Here is a 19373-nt window from a genome sequence, read left to right on the forward strand (position 1 = left end):
GTTTTCTTTCCTCAGTCAAGTTCCAGATTATCTTTGCAATTCCGTTTTTTTTCTGTCCTTGTTTTTGTATACATTCGCTACTTTCTTCCAAAGAATCTAATGCTCTTAGCTTAGTTTTTTCCTTGGGGCTGGCCAGATTGGAGCAATCTCGAGTATAACCAGCCAAAATTGCGAAGATAATCTGGAACTCGACTGAGGAAAGAAAACTTTGAATGACCCGTCTGTGATTTTTCTTCTCCCTTTTTTGTATCACCTGTCTGGATGTTTTGTTGTCCCTTTTTTGTATCATCTAGCTGTCTGGATGTTTTGTGTTCTTGTCCCATTTTTTGTATTCCTTTTTATATGTATATATATATATATAAAATGAGTGTGTGTGTGTGTCTGTCTGTTTATCTGTTTGACAACCAGTGTTGGTGTGTTTACATCCCTGTAACTTAGCAGTTTGGCAGTAAAAGAGACCAATAGAACAAGTACCAGGCTTACAACAGAAGTACTGGGGTTGATTCAGTTGACTAAAAATTCTTTGAGGCAATGCTCTAGCATAGCCAAAGTCTAATGACTGAAACAAGTAAAAGATAAAAGATAACTCAAAGAGAAATCAAAAGCAGAAGATTTACCACTTCTCTGCAACAGAAGATCAGAAACATGAAGTATTCTGGATTGCAACGCAGAATGTTAGTGTAGATGAAGACCTGTTTAGGGAGCAATGAGAAAAATGAAGGTTGGAAACGTTATCACAAGAGGTTATTGATTGTGGAAAATGTATGGGTGGAAGAACTGTCCCAAACATAGGGAGCTATTGGAAGAACTGTCCCAAGCACTGGGGAACTATTGGGTTAGTGCATAATTATTCAACAAAAACAATAACAACATGTAACAAAAACATCTTTAAATGATTATTCTGGGGTATATTCACCATCTACACTTTACTTACTGCTTCTCATTTGCTTGGCAGATGGTCAGACCATCATTTAATGATGTTTTTGTTAAATATTGTTATTGTATTTCTTGAATAAAATTTGCTGAAAAAAAGTCGCAATACTTATGCACCAACCCAATATATAAAATACATTGGTCAAATAGTACATCACCATTTTATATTGGGTTGGTGCATAATTATTGCTGCTTTTTTCAACAAATTTTATTCAGCAAAAACAATAACATATAACAAAAACATCTTTAAATGATTATTCCGGAGCATATTCACCGTCTACTTCAATTACTGCTTCCCATTTGCTTGGCAGACGGTCAGACTGTCATTTAAAGGTGTTTTTGTTAAATATTGTTCTTATTTTTGTTGAATAAAATTTGCTGAAAAACAGCTGCAATAATTATGTACCAACCCAATAGTTATTGAAATGGACAGTGGTATCACCAAAATGCCATTAAAGGTATGAAATTGAGAAAAGCAACATCTCTATCAAGTATAGCTGTTGAAATGCTGAAAATATCTAGCAAAGGTGCAAAATATCCACCCTGTTCAATCCTCTATCTCACTTCACTTATATTCACCTTCCTTTAACACATCTCTCTTTTACAACTGAGTTAATGGTGTGTCTCCCCTACAGCAAGACACTTATTCCTGTTCATTTATCATACTTTAACTTCTCATCACCAGGTAAAAAGCAACTTCCCTCAATACTGCTCACCATTCAGTTGAGGAGCCTTGTCTTGCAAGTTCACTCTCTTCATGCTATTAGACTCAGAAAGTTTTGTGAGGATTCCATTGGACCCAATTTGCTGACTTTTCCAATGGCACACAAGTGTTGATGAATGGTTGAATGACCAAATCCAAGCTTTTCTGCCAATTCCTCAATAGTTACGATGAGATTTTGTTCCGCCAGGGTTTGCAGGACATCCTTGTCAAGCTCCACAGATCTTCCAGGATGAGGCTAGTTTTCTAGGCTGTATTTTCCAGCTCTAAATTTCTGGAACCACTGTTGACACTCGCTTACCCTTATCGTCCGATCCCCATAAACTGCATTAATATTCCTCGCACTTTCCATTGCGTTATTGACTTTATTGAACTCATGAAGCAAAATATGCTGAATACGCTCCTTTGTCATTTCCATTATAACTATGAAAAAATAACTGTTAAAATCGAATTACACTCTTCAAAACCTGCACTAAGTAAAAGGTAAAATTACTACCTGTTTTTATAGCATGTTGATGCAGGTAATTTATCCCGTCCTCTTCTGACTTTTAGTTCAAGCAATTGAAAAAACCGCATTATTTATGGGACGACCTAATATTTTACCTCCCACATATTCTACTGAAAATTACAAGCTTCAATCATGATGAAAGACAAACAGCATTTACCCATTAGAGGATATTTATGAGGCTTCTTTTCATGTGTGTGTACATATCATCGCCATTGTTTTAATGTCTGCTTTTCCCTAATGTTAAAGGCTGCAAGCTGGCTGAATCGTTAGCATGCCGGGCGAAATGCTTAGCGGTATTTATCTGTCTTTACGTTCTGAGTTCAAATTCTGCTGAGGTCGATTTTGCCTTTCATCCTTTCAGGGTCGATGAATTAAGTACCAGTTGCATACTGGGGTCAGTCTAATCAACTGGCCCCCTCTCCCCAAATTTCAGGCCTTGTGCCTAGGGTAGAAAAGAATGTCTATTTTTCCCTGCTTGCATGAAATACATTAAGTTTATTGAGAGAGATTTTCTACTGTTGGATGACCATGCTGTCACCCACATTCACCTCTTTCTAGGCAAGGTAATATTTCCCCATAGCCAGACATGTTTTTGTAGAACATTGGAAATGAAAAACAATAGTTGTATGACACTCATATACTCATTTACAACTATCACATGATGTCAAAACAAGGAAATACAAACACACACACGCAAACACACATACACACACACACACACGCACTCATTCACACACTCACACACACATGCACTCATTCACACATGTGTTTGTATGTATGTGTGTACATACACATACATACATTCATTACAAATACAATCTGTTAGAAGAACAGTAAAAAGATGCAAGACTTTTCTCAATTTCAGAATGTGAGATTGTTTTTGTTCTCCACATTACAAGGATGTAGTTTTGTATCTTTGTTAAATACCAGCTTCTTCCAGTGGAAGAAACATGAGGGAGTCATACCCAATGACTGGTGTAGCCCAACTAATTAGGAAGAGAGTTAGTCTAGATGAGATACAGTTTGGTTTTGTGCCTGGGAAAAGTACCACTGATGCTATATTCCTGGCAGGAGAAGTACCTAGCCAAAGGTTAACATTTGTACATGGCTTTTGTTGTCATGGAGAAAACCTTTGACAAAGTCCCCTGATCCCTTCTCTGGTGATCAATGCAGAAACTAGGGACAGATGAGTGGTTAGTGAGACCCATACAAGCCATGTCCAGGGATGTTGTCAGTAAAGTTAGGGTTGGCAATGAGTATAGCAATGAATTCAGTGTACAAGTAGGAGTTCACCAAGGATCAGTTCTCAGCCCCCTCCTGTTCATCATAGTCCTCCAGGCAATAACAGGAATTTCGGTCGGGCTACCCCTGGGAGCTCCTCTATGCTGATGATCTTGTTCTTATAGCTGAATCACTACCAGAACCAGTGAAGAAATTTCAGGTGCAGAAGCAAGGTCTGGTATCAAAAGGTCTTAGAGTTAGTTTAGCAAAGACCAAAGTCTTAGTAAGTAGGAAAGCAGACAAATCCCAAATCCCTTTGGGGAGATGACCCTGCTCAGTATGTAGAAAAGACGTAGGTAGAAACTCAATTAGGTGTACCCAGTGAAAGCTATAGATGCATAAGTGGTGCAGCAATATCAGAGGAAGGTTAACGGATAAGATAGTCTTTGTTTATGGAAGATGTACAGGTACAATAAACACAAGAATGTACAGAAAAATAGAGTTCCTCAATTGTCTGGGAAGATACTTAGAAGTAGTTAATAGCTTCCGTTACCTAAGTGAGCAAGTCAACAGTGGAGGGGAATGCTCCAAGAGTGTAGCTGCGAGAATAAGAATAAGCTGGACAAAGTTCAGAGATCTTCTACCTTTATTGGTAACAGAGGTCCTCTCCCTTGGAGTGAAAGGCAGATTGTATGATGCCTGTGTATGAACAGCTATGCTGCATGGCAGTGAAACGTGGTCTGTGACTGCAGAAAACATGCGTAAGCTTGAAAGAAATGAAGCTAGTATGCATAAAATTGGGCATAAGAAGCATCAGATGTGTGCAAGAGAGAAGACTGCACTGGTAAGATCATGTGATGCATATGGATGCGGACATGAGGACAGCTGTGTCAAAAAAGTGCTGGTCCCTAACTGTGGAAGAGGTAGACTTAGGAAGACGTGAGATGAGGTGGTAAAGCATGATCTCAGGTTGTCGGGTTTCACAGAGGCAATGACAAATGATCGAAACCTTTTCCGATTTGCTGTGCTTGAAAAGACTCATCAGACCAAGTGAAATCGCAGTCATGGACAGTGGTAGTGACATGTAAAATGGTACCTGTGCTGGTGACACATGAATGGTACCTGTGCTGGTGACACATAAGAGGAACCCACTACACTCTTGGTGTGGTTGGTGTTAGGAAGGGCATCCAACTGTTGAAACCAAGCCCAGATTGGAGCCTGGTTCAGCTCCTTGGCTTGCCTGTTCAAGTCAAGCCATCTTATCCCACCAACATGGAAAACAGGCGTTAAATGATGATGAGGCAAAAGAGAAGGGAACATACATACATATGATGGTACTTATTACAATTCTTCACAGGGACATCTAGTTTCATATTGGCCAGAAATCCTTGTTGCAAGGATTACAGCATAGTATAAAACTACAACAAGTCCATGTGAAATTTTCGGCTTTCCAATATCCACACGACAGGTGACCACAGCTGGAAGTTTTGATCATAGGCCTTCTACAATGGGGTTCACTGAGTGTAAACAACAACTATAGAGGTTCCAATCCCACCAGTGTCCTTATGTCAGGGGTTCTCAACCATTTTTTGCTTTTGGATCTCTTTGGTTTCTTTTTAACTCAGATGGACCCATCATCAACATTGTTTAATGTCTGCTTTCCATGCTGGCATGGGTTGGATGGTTTGACTAGGGACTGGCAAGCCAGGAGGCTGCACCAGGCTCAATCCAATCTGGCAATGTTTCTGTAGTGGGTGCTTTTTTACATGCCACCGGCATGGGAGCCAGAGGGGGCTGGCACTGACATTGACCCCTCTCCTTGCCACCGATGTTATCCAAAAGAAAGGCAAAGGCTGATACAAGTTGACCCCAGTGACGTCGCAACTCGTTTCTACAGATTAGTGAACTTGGAGCAATGTGAAATAAAGTGTCTTGCTCAAGAACACAACACACAGCCCTGTCCGGGATTCGAACTCCCAACTTCACGGTCGTAAGTTCGATGCTCTAACCACTGAGCCATGCGCCTTTACTTGCCTGTATAAGAATATTATAAACTATTTGGAGAGAGACCTTCTCTTTGATGAGTGATGTTAAAGCATCCTTTAGGGTATTATGTGTGATTTGACTGCAAGTACATTAATAATATTTGAAAACTTGAGTACTACGGGGTGTGAGAGTGGACTGTGGGAGTGGGAAAGAAGGAAAAGCCGCTGGCTGGTGATAGAAAGGGACCTAATTCCGTAACATATCAAATATTCCTAACAGAAAAAAAAAAATTTTTTAATCAACACTGAGAGTAACCTCCCTTGACCCATAAACTGAAATGCTATCACTACATGATATATGCGGCGAGCTGGCAGAATCGTTAGCACGTCGGGCGAAATGCTTACCGGTGTTTCGTCTGTCGTTACGTTCTCGGGGTTCAAATTGCGTCGTGGTCCACTTTGCTTTCATCCTTTCGGAGTTGATTAAATAAGTACCAATTACACACTGTGGTCAGTGTAATCGACTTAATCCCTTCCTCTGTCCTTGTTTGTACCCTCTATGTTTAGCCCCTTGTGGGCAATAAAGAAATAAATATATAAGGTATGTATAAGGCGGCGAGCTAGCAGAGTCGTTAGCACGCCGGACAAAATGGTTAGGGGCAATTTGTCCGTCTTTACATTCTCAGTTCAAAGTCCCCACGAAGTCGACTTTGCCTTCCAGTCTTTCAGGGTCGATAAAATAAGTACCAGATGAGCATTGGGGTCCATGTAATCGACTTGTCTCACTCCCATAGTTGCTGGCCTAGTGTCAAAATTTGATACCAGTATATAAAGTGTGTGTGGTGTGTGTGTGTGTCTGTAAACATATATCATCATCATCGTAACCAATTAATGTCTGTTTTCCTTGAGGCCTGGGTTGAGCGGTTTGCCAGGATCCAGCGAGCTGCAGGGCTGCATCAAGCTCCGATGCCTGCTGCTTTGGCAGGGTTTCTACAACTGGCTTTCTTTCCAAATGCCAACCACTTTACAGAGAGGACTGGCTTCCAGAAACTACTGAGGTTCACAAGTGACTTGCAAGATAGGTGAAAGGATAAGAAAAAGAAAAAGCTCCTTTGACATGGTGGGTGAGTATTTCAGAAGGTTCTTTATGCCAGGTGTGGTGAGGTTGAAGTGTGCCAGAAGGACATGTGCAGGTGTCTTGCTATAGAAAAGAAACATGGCTACCTTGCATTATATAAGGGTAGGTATGGGGATCTGGGAAGATGGTATGATGATAGTGATGGGGTGCCAGAGCAAAGCCTCAAGAAGGAAGCGAGGGTATGGACAGTGGGCTGGGAAAAGAAAGGATGGGTTAGGTGGGGGTTTTAAGACTGAGGGGAGAGTAACAGATGGAGATGAAGGTTTCCCCCCCCCCCCAGCATCGCTTGACAACCGATGCTGGTGTGTTTACCTCCCCCATAACTTAGCGGTTCGGCAAAAGAGACCGATAGAATAAGTACTAGGCTTACAAAGAATAAGCTCTGGGGTTGATTTGCTCGACTATAAAGGCCGTGCTCCAGCATGCCCGCAGTCAAATGACTGAAACAAGTAAAAGAGTAATATATTAAAATATTTGATTTGGTTTCAAATTTTGGCACAAGGCCAGCAAATTCAGGAGGGGTTAAGTTGATAACTCTGACCCTCAGTAGTCAACTGGTGCTGATTTTTCAATCATAAGGTGATATGCTGCATTTGAGAAGACCTATTGAGTCAAGTAAAATCAAAATCAAAATGGAAATTGTTGTGGCCGATGCCAGTGCCATGGGACTGGTGCCCATGTTGCTGGTATGCAATAAGCACCATTCAAGTGCAAGTCAATGCCAGTGCCTCCTGACTGGTTCCACATGCCGGTGGTACATAAAAAGCACCGTCTGAACGTGGTCGATGCTGCTGCCTCCCAACTGGCTCCTGTGCTGGTGGCACGTAAAAAGCACCTTCCGAATGTGGTTGATGCCAGTGCTCCCCAACTGGCTCCTGTGCCAATGGGACATAAAGAGCACCATCCAAGCGTGGTTGATACCAGTGCCCCCACCCCCACCAGCCACCCACCCACCTACCCAACTGGCTCCTGTGCTGGTGGCATGTAAACAGCACTATTTGAGTGTGGTCGATGCCAGTACCGCCTAAATGGCCCTGTGCCGGTGGCAAATAAAAAGCACCCACTACACTCTCAGAGTGGTTTGGCGTTACGAAGGGCATCAAGCTGTAGAAACCTTGCCAGATCAGATTGGAGCCTGCTGCAGCCTCCTAGCTTGCCAGTCCTCAGTCAAACCTTCCAACCCATGCCAGCATGGAAAGTGGACATAAAAAGATGATGATGATGAAAGGATGAAAAGCAAACAGAATTTGACTTTGGCAGAATTTGAACTTAGAATGTAAAGATGGACAAAATGCTGCTAGGCGTTTTGCCCAATGTGCTAATTATTCTTTTACTGTTTGTGTTAGTTATTACCGTCTCATTATGTCTCTCCAAGACCCTTGTGTGTAAGTGTTCAATATCTTTCCTCCTTCCAGTGCTGATCAATATCTTATGTGTCAACATTGACAAGACAGGGGTCAGTGCTGGGGCCAATACATTTCCTTCTCTCTATCAACGACTTGCCAGATTTCCTTGATGGAAGAGTCCTCCTATTTGCAGACGACTTCAAACTTGTCTCACCTAGGAATCAATACGACATATTCCAATCATCATTGAAACAAGCTTGGAATTGGGTGAAAGAATGCGATCTGCCCTTGAATGCCTCTAAATTCATTTTCCAATAGCTTCACCTCCAAACTCCCCTTGACTATTGGCCTCAAACACCAACATCTTAAGATGGTCACTGAAAAAAAGGATCTCAGCAGTGTATCGAGGTGGGGAACAAAAAGCCAGAAGGAATCTTTTCCTCATCTGCTGGTCCTTTGTCAACCTTTCAATGGACGTTTTCGGCCTTTATACATCACTGTAGTTTGACCCATCCTCGAATATTGCATCTAGGCCTCAAACCCATATCTCCAGAAAGAGATTCAGCACCTGGAACAGATTCAACACTTTGTCACGGGAATAGCCACATCATCCAAACCGACCAGGTGAAACCAGGCTTGGCTGCTAGTATGTATATATAAGTATGTATATGTACACATATATATATGTAGTGAACACTTCTCTCACTAGTAAATATACAGACAAACGCGAGCGTAGTAGAAAACAACTCATTCCCTGTCATCACCTGACTGACTATTCCTTGAGCGGGTAAATTATCTCCACCCGTTCGCCCCAGGACACAAATCGACCAACCATAGCCCCTAATAAGGTCACGTGAGAGTGTTCTTCTCATGCTTCTCTGGAGCCTACCTTCAGCTATAAATAGCCTAAATTATACCCGCCAAATCGTCGCGCCTCAGATCTCCTTTGAGATCTGGCCGCCGACCACACACGCGTAACACAGCCAGCCAGTTCCAGCGACAACATTAACAACACCATCGTTCAACTACGAACTACAAGCATCGCCCCTGACGTCGCCAGCAGCAACACGACTCTACGACTACCAGCATCGCCGCCAGCGTCAACATGACTCTACACGTACACAAGCTACCAACAGCTAACCGCAGCTTTTCAGCCCTGTTTGTGTGAATCGCCTCACCACGAAATTAACAGACAAGAACCCAGCCTGTGAAGAACATCTGTATCCAAGAACCCGGCCCGGCATAGAAGCCCTAACATCACGACGAGTGATCGCTCTGCCTTAACGCTTTAACTTCTTATATACAGACACTTACCACTGTGTACTCTAATTAAGAACTGGTAAATTCTTATACGTGTTACTGACTCTTATCAGTACTCTGTAACTCCTACATACACATACATGTATTACTCGCACACACTCTTTTGTTTACACGACGGCCTGTCTTATAATGTGTTTTATTATGTTGCATTCACACTCACACACAGACATACAATCTAATGCTCCAATAAATCTTACTGTTATTCATCTTTATCGGTTGGTTCAATATCGTCTTCCTTACTGGCATTTACGAATTCTCTATGTTATAGTATTATAACATATCATTTCACTTCATATTTTTGTGGCGACCGTGTGACGCGTTTATAAAAGGAGCCTGTTTTTCCATTCGTCACCATTTCTCCTTTTGGTTCGCACGGTCGTTCTTCCATATATATATAATATAAACAGTGTATATGTACACAACAAGAATATATACATATACATACATACATAAATACACACATTCATACTTTTGTAAGTGAAAACTGGAGGAAGAATAGTTGTTGTGCCAACATGGCTGTTTCCCAATTCAGTAATTGGAAAGTTGTGTTAAGTAAACTAACAAAAATAAACAATACTGTGTTGTGTGTCTTACCTGAGTTGTAATTAGTAAAGGTGAGATTGCTGTGTTTTCTGACCTTAAAAGGGAAGGTCAGTTTTTGTGATGCAGTCTTTCCTATAGTACAGGGTTGGCCAAAAGCCACCTAACAGTAAACCCAAACCATTTAATTCCAAGATTTATTTATGTTTAAAAGCGTCTATGAATTTAATAAAAGATGTATTTCTGTTTTCTTTCGTACAATTGTCACATTATGATGATGCTGATTTTGAATACGATGGTACTCTCACAAATAAGATGGAAGGTAAACCATTCTTTTCCATTATATTTCATTAATGTACTGTCTACATTTATTTTGATAGGCATCTATGTATTCTATTCCACTCATGACTAACAATAGGATAAACCCATAATTATTTTGACTCCATAATGATCACACAAACAATTACATACACACTTTTGTACATATACATGTACATACATACTTGCATGCACACACATGTGTGCATGCACACACACTCACATGCACACTCATGCACATATACACACACATGCACACACTCACACATACACATGCACACACTCATACACACAAGCATGCACACACACTCATACACACATGCACACACACTCACACACTCCTAAAGACACACATGCACACAATCACACACACACGCACACACTCTCACACACACACACACACTCTCACACACACTCACACACACACACACACACACACACCCATTCAATGCTGGAAAGGTTTTTTTTTTTTGTTGAATTTAAAAGATTTTACACTAAAACATTGCTTCTCCTTCGTTTCAATTATATGGATCGTTAGATGGAACAAAATTGTTGTGACTTCTTGTGTGGATGAAATATACCAAAAAAAAAACAGGTCACTGTTCTAAGACTGAATGATGCCTTGACGATCCCATCGGCCATCTTTGTATGAAAGCCAATAAATCGTTTTTTATTTCTGTTCTGCTTTAATGCAATGGGTTGATTGCAATAAACATCAGGTTTTTATTTAATGCACCACTAACTCCCTGACAATGGCAAGCCAAAAGAATATGCATTATAATTCTGGACTCTGGAATGCTGAGAAATTTATGTTTAACTACAAAATTGATCCTTTCAGCAGCTGATCCCTGTCTTCCCCATTCTATCACTGTAGAACTAAGACCTGGCAATACACTGGGAAATTGTGGAAACTTCTCAGTCGATCTCTGATTTGAGTGTCAAAGTAATGGATGTTAAAGCAAAAACCTGCAGAGAATCATCCAGAGAAGGACCATAATGGATCATACCTGTTTTACAAGGATCATACCTGTCTTACAAGCCTCTCTGCAACTATAACCAAATCCAGACCAGTGAAAAATCCTCAGATTGTCTTTATTAAAAGCAATAATCACTTCTTGAAATGTAACTTTTCTAATGACAACTTTATAAAATGCGATGAATGCTTGATTTTGAAATTCCTGTCTCATGACTAGTTTGTCAATACCTTTTTAGTATCCATTCTTGCTTTGTGGAGCTCATCAATGTCCACAGTGTTCTGGAACATTTCTCATAGGCATTCCTCTAAAGTGTGCATACATTTTTGGAGGACACCATGTCTGTTTTAGTATAAATGCTTTAAAATGTCTAACAACATTTTTTTAATCATTATAATCACATCTATAAGGTATATTTTGTTTGTATCTTCCAGATGCTCATGATGAAATCTCTCCAAAAAGACGTTTGCGCCGTATACCAGGTAATGTTATGTATTGCTAATAGCCTCTCTTTTATTTGGTTTACAACATATCACATTTATTACTAAAAAATTAGAAAAAATCCTAACAACTCCATCTTTCCATTAATTTATTATTTTTAAAAAAATTATCAATCTTAATTCATGAACAAGAATGTTATTGGTTAAGTCTTTCCAATGAATGAATATTTATTTTTTTATTGCCCACAGGGGGCTAAACATAGAGGGGACAAACAAGGACAGACAAATGAGATTAAGTTGATTACATCTACCCCAGTGCATAACTGGCACTTATTTTAATCGACCACGAAAGGATGAAAGGCAAAGTCAACCTTGGCAGAATTTGAACTCAAAACATAACAGCAGGTGAAATACAGCTAAGCATTCCACCCAGTGTGCTAATGATTCTGCCAGCTCACCGCCCTGAGAGCACCAAATCAACGGGCAAAGAAAAATATACCCAGGGATAGGAGGGTACTAATGAGACGAAGAGCAAAAATCTCAAACCGTTTAAATGGACATCTAAAAGATTTCAAACGAATCTACCTCGAATACACCTTGCTTGAGATTGAAAATGCACTCAAACTTTCCCATAAAACGGAAAGGGTAGAAAAGGAAGCCAGGGCTATCAAAAACATTAAAGTGGACCCTACGGCCTTCTACAGATATGTGAAAGAACATGCTTCAGTGCGTTACAAAATAGGACCGCTGCTAGATGAAAACGGTTCACCAACTGCGGACCCCCAGAGGATCAGTGAATTACTGAATGCACAATACAAGAGTGCTTTCAGCATACCGCTGGGGAAACTACGAGTGAATGTGCCGTGTAGGGTCTTTGAGCCTGATGACACACATTGTGAAATGGCAACTATTGATAACATCAACATAGAGGAAACTGATGTGATATCAGCCATTGAAGAGCTGAGCTTGAACTCGGCAATGGACCTTGATGGATTCCCTGCAATCCTCCTAAAGAAATGTAAAAGTGCTCTAGCTAGACTGCTTCAAATTCTTTTCCAGGATTCCCTCAGGATGGAGAAACTCCCCCAAAAACTAAAAGAGGGAATAATATGCCCTATCCATCAGGGAGGAAGGACGGCAGAGGCTAGGAATTATAAACCTGTCTCCCTGACCTCCCACATCAATAAAGTCATGGAGCGCATTGTCAGGAAAAGACTGATTGAGTTCCTTGAGGCTAATGACCTGCTCTCTGACACCCAACATAGCTTTCGCTCAGGAAGGAGCTGTCTTACACAGCTTCTGTGACACTATGACTGGGTGCTGAAGCAATTAATGAATTGCTCAAATGTGGATGTGGTATACCTCGACTTTGCGAAGGCATTTGACAAGGTCGACCATGGAATGATGTGCCACAAAATATGGAGACTTGGCATCACCGGTAAAGTCAGAGAGTGGCTGCATGATTTCCTAAAGGACAGGAGCCAAACTGTAGCAGCCAATGGAGCTCTCTCCACAGGGACACCAATAGTGAGTGGAGTGCCCCAGGGCACTGTGCTGTGGCCACTGCTTTTCATGGTAACTCTATCGGATATGCCATCAGTGACAGAGGCAGCCATGCTTACCAGCTATGCTCACGACACGAAAGTCACACAGTCAGTCAAGGAAACCTCTGATACTACGCTCTTAGAGAAAGATCTAGATGCCATCCATACATGGGCTGAGGATAACAACATGCAATTCAATGCAAGTAAATTCCAGGCCCTCCGCTACCAGTTAAGTCCTGCTCAGGAATCACGACATCAGTACGTTGGACCAAGTGGAGCAACAATCCCAGAATCAAAATACGGTGCGTGATCTTGGAATAGAAATGAGCAACAATGCCTCATTTCACACACATATCAACAAAATGGTAGCAGTATCCAGAAGACTGGCCGGTTGGATTCTGAGAAATCTTCTGGACAAGGGATCAAGAAACTATGATGACTCTATGGAAGTCATTTATCCTCGGCTGACTGGACTACTGCTCTCAGCTATGGTCACTTTAGACTACAAACTACAAGGACGATAGCAGAACTTGAAGCAGTCCAACAACATTACACAAAGAAAATTGCATCAATGGAACGACTGAGCTACTGGGACAGATTGAAAGAGCTATGACTCTGTTCCCCGGAAGGAAGGAGAGAGAGGTATGCAGTGATATATATATGGAAGGACTGGTACCAAACTTTGGAATAAAGAGCTATACCAGATTATGAATGGGACATCACTGTGCTGTCCCCAATGTGCCGACTGCTTCATTTTGGGCAAGGACGATGTACTGCAATAGCTTGGGTTTCAAGGGCCCACAGCTGTTTAACTGTCTGCCGAAGCATCTGAGGAGCCTCCATGGAGTGGATGTAAACGTTTTCAAATGTGAACTTGACCTTTGGCTTGCTGAGATCCCGGATGAGCCAATATCTAGGCTGTAAGATCGAACTCCATCCTTCACCAAAAGCCGCTCCGACAAAGGTGGAAAGTAGAAAGATGATCACATTGGCGGTGCTCCAGCATGGCCACAGTCATTGGACTGAAACATATAAAAGAATTTTTAAAATGTACAGAAGCACCCAGTGAAGGATCATAATGGAATACCTGTCTTACAAGCCTCCCTGCAACTATAACCAAATCCAGACCAGTGAAAAATCCTCAGATTGTCTTTATTAAAAGCAATAATCACTTCTTGAAATGTAACTTTTCTAATGACAACTTTATAAAATGCGATGAATGCTTGATTTTGAAATTCCTGTCTCATGACTAGTTTGTCAATACCTTTTTAGTATCCATTCTTGCTTTGTGGAGCTCATCAATGTCCACAGTGTTCTGGAACATTTCTCATAGGCATTCCTCTAAAGTATGCATACATTTTTGGAGGACACCGTGTCTGTTTTAGTATAAATGCTTTAAAATGTCTAACAACATTTTTTTTTTAACCATTATAATCACATCTATAAGGTATATTTTGTTTGTATCTTCCAGAAGCTGATGAGGAGGAGGAGGAGGAAATCGATTTAGCTAGACCTTTGGGCATTATACCAGGTAATGCTATGTATTACTAAGTGCCTCTCTTTCGTTTAGTTTACAACATATCACATTTATCACTAGAGAATTTAAGAAAAACCCTGACAAAGGCATCATACTATCTGCCTTTCACTCTGAGAGAGACCCTTTGTTGCCAGCAGGGGTAGGAGCTCTCTGAACTTTGCCCAGCCTAATCTTATTCTCACAGCTACGCTCTTGGAGCATCCACCTCCACTACTAACTTGGTCACCTAGATAACGGAAGCTATTTACTGTCTCTAGCTTACCCAACTGACAGTTGATGGAGTCTATTTTCTGTACATTTCCAGTGTTTATTGTACCTGCGCACCTTCCACATACAAAAGTTATTTTCCCACTTAACCTTGCCCTGGTATTGCTGTACCTCTTATACGTTCATAGCTTACACCAGGTGCATAGAAAAGGCATAGGTATGCCTTTTCTATGGATCAAGCAGGGCCATCTACCTGAAGAGATTCGTGATTTGTCTGCCTTCCTACTAACTAAGACTTTGGTTTTTGCTAGGTTAACTCTAAAGCCATTCAATTCTAGACCTTGTTCCCATACTTGGAACTTCTTCTCTAGTTCTGGTAGTGATTCAGCTATAAAAACAAGATTGTCAGCATAGAGAAGTTCCTAGGGGCAGCCTGTCTTGAATTCCTCTGTTTTTGCTTGGAGGACTATGATTAACAAAAGGGGGCTGGGAACCGATCCTTGGAAAACCCCTATTTGTACTCTGAATTCCTTGCCGTACTTGCTGCCAACTCTCACCTTACTGATAGCGTCCCTATACATGGCTTCTACAGCTCTGACCAACCATTCATTTATCCCTAGTTTTTGCATTGATCACCAGATAAGGGATCAGGGGACCCTGTCAAAGGTTTTCTCCAAGTCAACAAAAGCCCAGTACAAAGGTTTATCTTAGGCTATATATTTCTCCTACAGCTACCTTACCAAAAATATAGCATCAGTGGTACTTCTCCCTGACACAAAACCAAACTGCATCTCATCTAGACTAACTCTCTTCCTAATTAGTTGGGCTTCTCTGTAACTTTCATCTCCTGATTCAACAATTTGATACACCTGTAATTATTTCTGTCTAAGGCGTCACCTTTACCTTTGTAGCAGTTGATTATGGTGCTGCTACACCAGCCACTGGGTATGACTACTTTGTGAGTCACACCCTGATTTACAATACAGGTGACTATATGAATATGTAATATATATTTAGTTATTTTGGTGGGGTTGTTTGTGTGTGTGTGTGTATTTGTGTGACTTTCAACATATAGACAAGACAGACTTTAAAAAAAGACCTTCACTTTAACAATTTATGTAGGCATGTGCATGATTAACAAATGTTTTTACCAGCAGTGTAGCATCAAGCAACAACCTAGTTATATCTAAAAAATATATTTTATTTATATTTTACCAGTGCTTGACTATGGACCTCGCATGGATGCAATTAAGAGAAAACCAGCTAAGAAATATCCCACGATGCAAGGTAATGTTATGTATTGCTAAGTGCCTCTCTTTCGTTTAGTTTACATGTCACATTTATCACTAGAGAATTAGAGAAATTCTATTAACTTATTATTTAAAAAAAATTTATCTGTCGTAATTCATGAACAAGACTGTTATAGGCATAGGAGTAGCTGTGTGGAAAGTAGCTTGCTTACCAACTACATGGTTCCGGGTTCAGTCCCATTGCATGGCACGTTGGGCAAGTGTCTTCTACTATAGCCCCGTGCTGATCAAAGCCTTGTGAATGGATTTGGTAGACGGAAACTGAAAGAAGCCCGTCGTATATATGTATATGTATGTGTATGTATATGTTTGTGTGTCTGTGTTTGTCCCCGCAACATCGCTTGACAATCGATGCTGGTGTGTTTACATCCCTGTAACTTAGCGGTTCGGCATAAGAGACCGATAGAATAAGTACTAGGCTTACAAAGAATAAGTCCTGGGGTTGATTTGCTCGATTAAAGGCGGTGCTCCAGCATGGCCACAGTCAAATGACTGAAACAAGTAAAAGAGTTACGTGTTTCCAATGAACCAAACACTGGTTCCAAGCATTTTTGATGTTGAGGGTAACAAGTAACAAAGTATTTTTCTTGGCAGTGTTTAATTCTTTTGCTGATAAACATAAATGAATGGCATACACACAACAACATACCTATATACATTCAAACAAACTGTTATATCTCACGTTCGGATGGTGTGCCTTCACCAATATCATACCTCTACCTAACTATCGAACTCTCACTTCCAACGACACGACTCAACAGAACTTGATGTCTAGACTACCAACAGCTCCAGCTCGCTCTACTCAACGCTTCTCGTCTAGCTATCACGTCCACTATTCATACGTATTGGACTAGCCTACTTATCGTCTGGGGGTATCCACATAACACCTCCCCCTTTTGAGAGTTTTTTTTTTCTAAACCTGAATTTATCAATTTTATTTCCTTGGTGAGAAACTGGTGTATTTTTTTCTCTTAGCGTTAATCTCCATCATTTCTGTAGGTTTTCTTTTCCTGTTTGACCTGTGTCAGTTCTGCTTCTGCTTGTGGTTCTGGGACCTCAAACAAATCATACCGTATATCCATTGGTTCCTCTCGCCTCTCTTGATTTTTGGTATATCTTTTTTTTAATTGGTTTATATGCCTTCTGTGTTCATATTTTGGTCCTTTTACCATGTACATTACGTTACCCAGATGTCCAGTTAAACATCCTTGTTCTCAGTCATGTTTTCCGTTTCTATATATTCAAAAATACACTTCATCACCCATGTTAAAAAATTTCGTTTTTCTTCCCGACCTGCATTTCATCTGTATAAACCCAATTTTACCACACTTAAAACAGGTTTTATCTTTAAAGGGGCAATCTTTCCTCAAATGTCGGTCTCCGCAACCATAGCACTGTTTTGAATTGATATATTTTCTTCTGTCTGTGCTTTTTTACACATTTATACATTATTACTATTATTGTCTTCTATTTTTCTTGTATCATCTTCGAAGGTTGATTATTTGTTGGCATTCCTCAGCCACTTTCTGCAAGGTTAGTTTCACATCTTGATTCAGCTTTTACTCTTTTACTTGTTTCAGTCATTTGACTGTGGCCATGCTGGAGCACCGCCTTTAGTCGAGCAAATCGACCTCAGGACTTATTCTTTGTAAGCCTACTACTTATTCTATTGGTCTCTTTTGCCGAACCGCTAAGTTACGGGGACATAAACACACCAACATTGGTTGTCAAGCGATGGTGGAGGGACAAACACAGACACACAAACAAACACACACACATATATAAATACATATATACGATGGGCTTCTTTCAGTTTCCGTCTACCAAATCCACTCACAAAGCTTTGGTCGGCCCAAGGCTATAGTAGAAGACACTTGCCCAACGTGCCATGCAGTGGGACTGAACTCGGAACCATGTGGTTGGTAAGCAAGCTTCTTACCACACAGCCACTCCTGCGCCTGATAATATTCTTTTTCTAATTTCTGCATCTTCCATTGCCACCAGCCCTTTTACGAATATTAGGCAGTTGAACATATCTGGCGTTAATTCTTCCAGCTTAAACCTTTCACAAGCCTTATTAACTATACGGTTATGTCGTGTTTGAGGAGAAGACCCATCAAGCTAAGTAAAATCAAAGTCATGGCAGATACCGGTGTCACACAAATGGCACCTGTACCGCTGGCACACAAAAGTACCCATTATGCTCTCGGAGTGGTTGGCATTAGGAAGGGCATCCAGCCATAGAAGCCATGCCAAATCAGACTGGAGTCTGACGCAGCCTTCCAGCTTGCCAGCCCTGGTCAAACCGTCCCAACCCATGCCAGCATGGACAACGGACGCTAAATGATGATGATGATGATGATGATGATGATGATGAATGGAATTCTCCATTTTTATATTGCAGAGCTTGAAAAACTTGATAAAAAGCCGCTTCCTAAGGGAGTAAGTATTCTCTTAAGTAACTTATCTGCTTATACTGTTTTCTAGGGCTCTCTTTTGAAGAAGATAACAATCCACTCTGATTCAGATGCCAATCTGCTTAGGTGGACTTAGCCATTGGTTCATGCCTCCAGAATGCACTTCCACTTTCTTTCAATCACATTGTCATACGTTGCGTTTTGCTTGTACTTTTTTTCGTTCATTTTGGAAATGTTTGTATTGTTACACACATACATGTTAACACTATCACATTCATGCACCATACCATGCCTTTCTTGTTTGTTTTCCATCCTCCCTCAGTAAGACCCTAGATCCGTTACGTATACATAGAGAAAGTTGTCCTTCCTCTACAACGCGCCACATGCCTCACTCTTGCTCCTGCACATTTCAAGCTGTTTAATACCTCATGCATTGGCTGAAATATCCAGCACTGCCTTAAGCATTGGTATATTCAACACTGTATTTGTAATCACTGCATTAGCATACTACCTCAGCCATGAGCCCTTTTGCACACACGCACACGCAACTCTATTATGCGTCTATTATCTTGTTTTTCAACACGTTTGTGCCAGCTCACTCCTTTCCCGACTCGATGCACATCAGATATTCACTTGTTCTGTGCTCATGCCTAGACATAATTTCCCCCTGTTAGACCTTTGTTTGGTCATGTAATGAATGGAGAAAATTACCTGTCTCGTGCATCACCCCCGCATGCTACACTGCCGTTCTTGCTAACCCCAGCAATTACCCACAACAACAGCACCAAACACATTTCGCTTCTGAAAGACCTTCATGGCATTTCATACACTGCAATCCTGCAGGAAGATCTTCGATATCATGGATTGAGAATACACTCATTCGATCACCTGAGATCATTTTACAGTGAATTTTG

General features: G+C 40.9%; 1 protein-coding gene across 4 annotated transcripts in view; it reads left to right on the top strand.

The window, feature by feature from the left end:
* Positions 1-19373, top strand: part of LOC128247056 (uncharacterized) — a 55123-nt gene that overhangs the window by 9892 nt on the left and 25858 nt on the right. For 2 of the 4 annotated variants that reach the window (XM_089348220.1, XM_089348223.1), the window contains exons 1-5: positions 9917-10034; positions 11439-11486; positions 14460-14519; positions 15951-16019; positions 18447-18484. In XM_089348220.1, the coding sequence (XP_089204346.1) occupies positions 9932-10034; positions 11439-11486; positions 14460-14519; positions 15951-16019; positions 18447-18484 (318 nt within the window). In that variant the 5' untranslated portion in view covers positions 9917-9931. Of the gene's footprint in view, positions 1-9916; positions 10035-11438; positions 11487-14459; positions 14520-15950; positions 16020-18446; positions 18485-19373 lie in introns of those variants that run through there. The other 2 variants (XM_089348224.1, XM_089348221.1) reach the window with 1 other exon arrangement.

Source organism: Octopus bimaculoides, chromosome 2 (genome assembly GCF_046866305.1).
Source record: "Octopus bimaculoides isolate indiv1 chromosome 2, ASM4686630v1, whole genome shotgun sequence".
Taxonomy (NCBI): domain Eukaryota; kingdom Metazoa; phylum Mollusca; class Cephalopoda; order Octopoda; family Octopodidae; genus Octopus; species Octopus bimaculoides.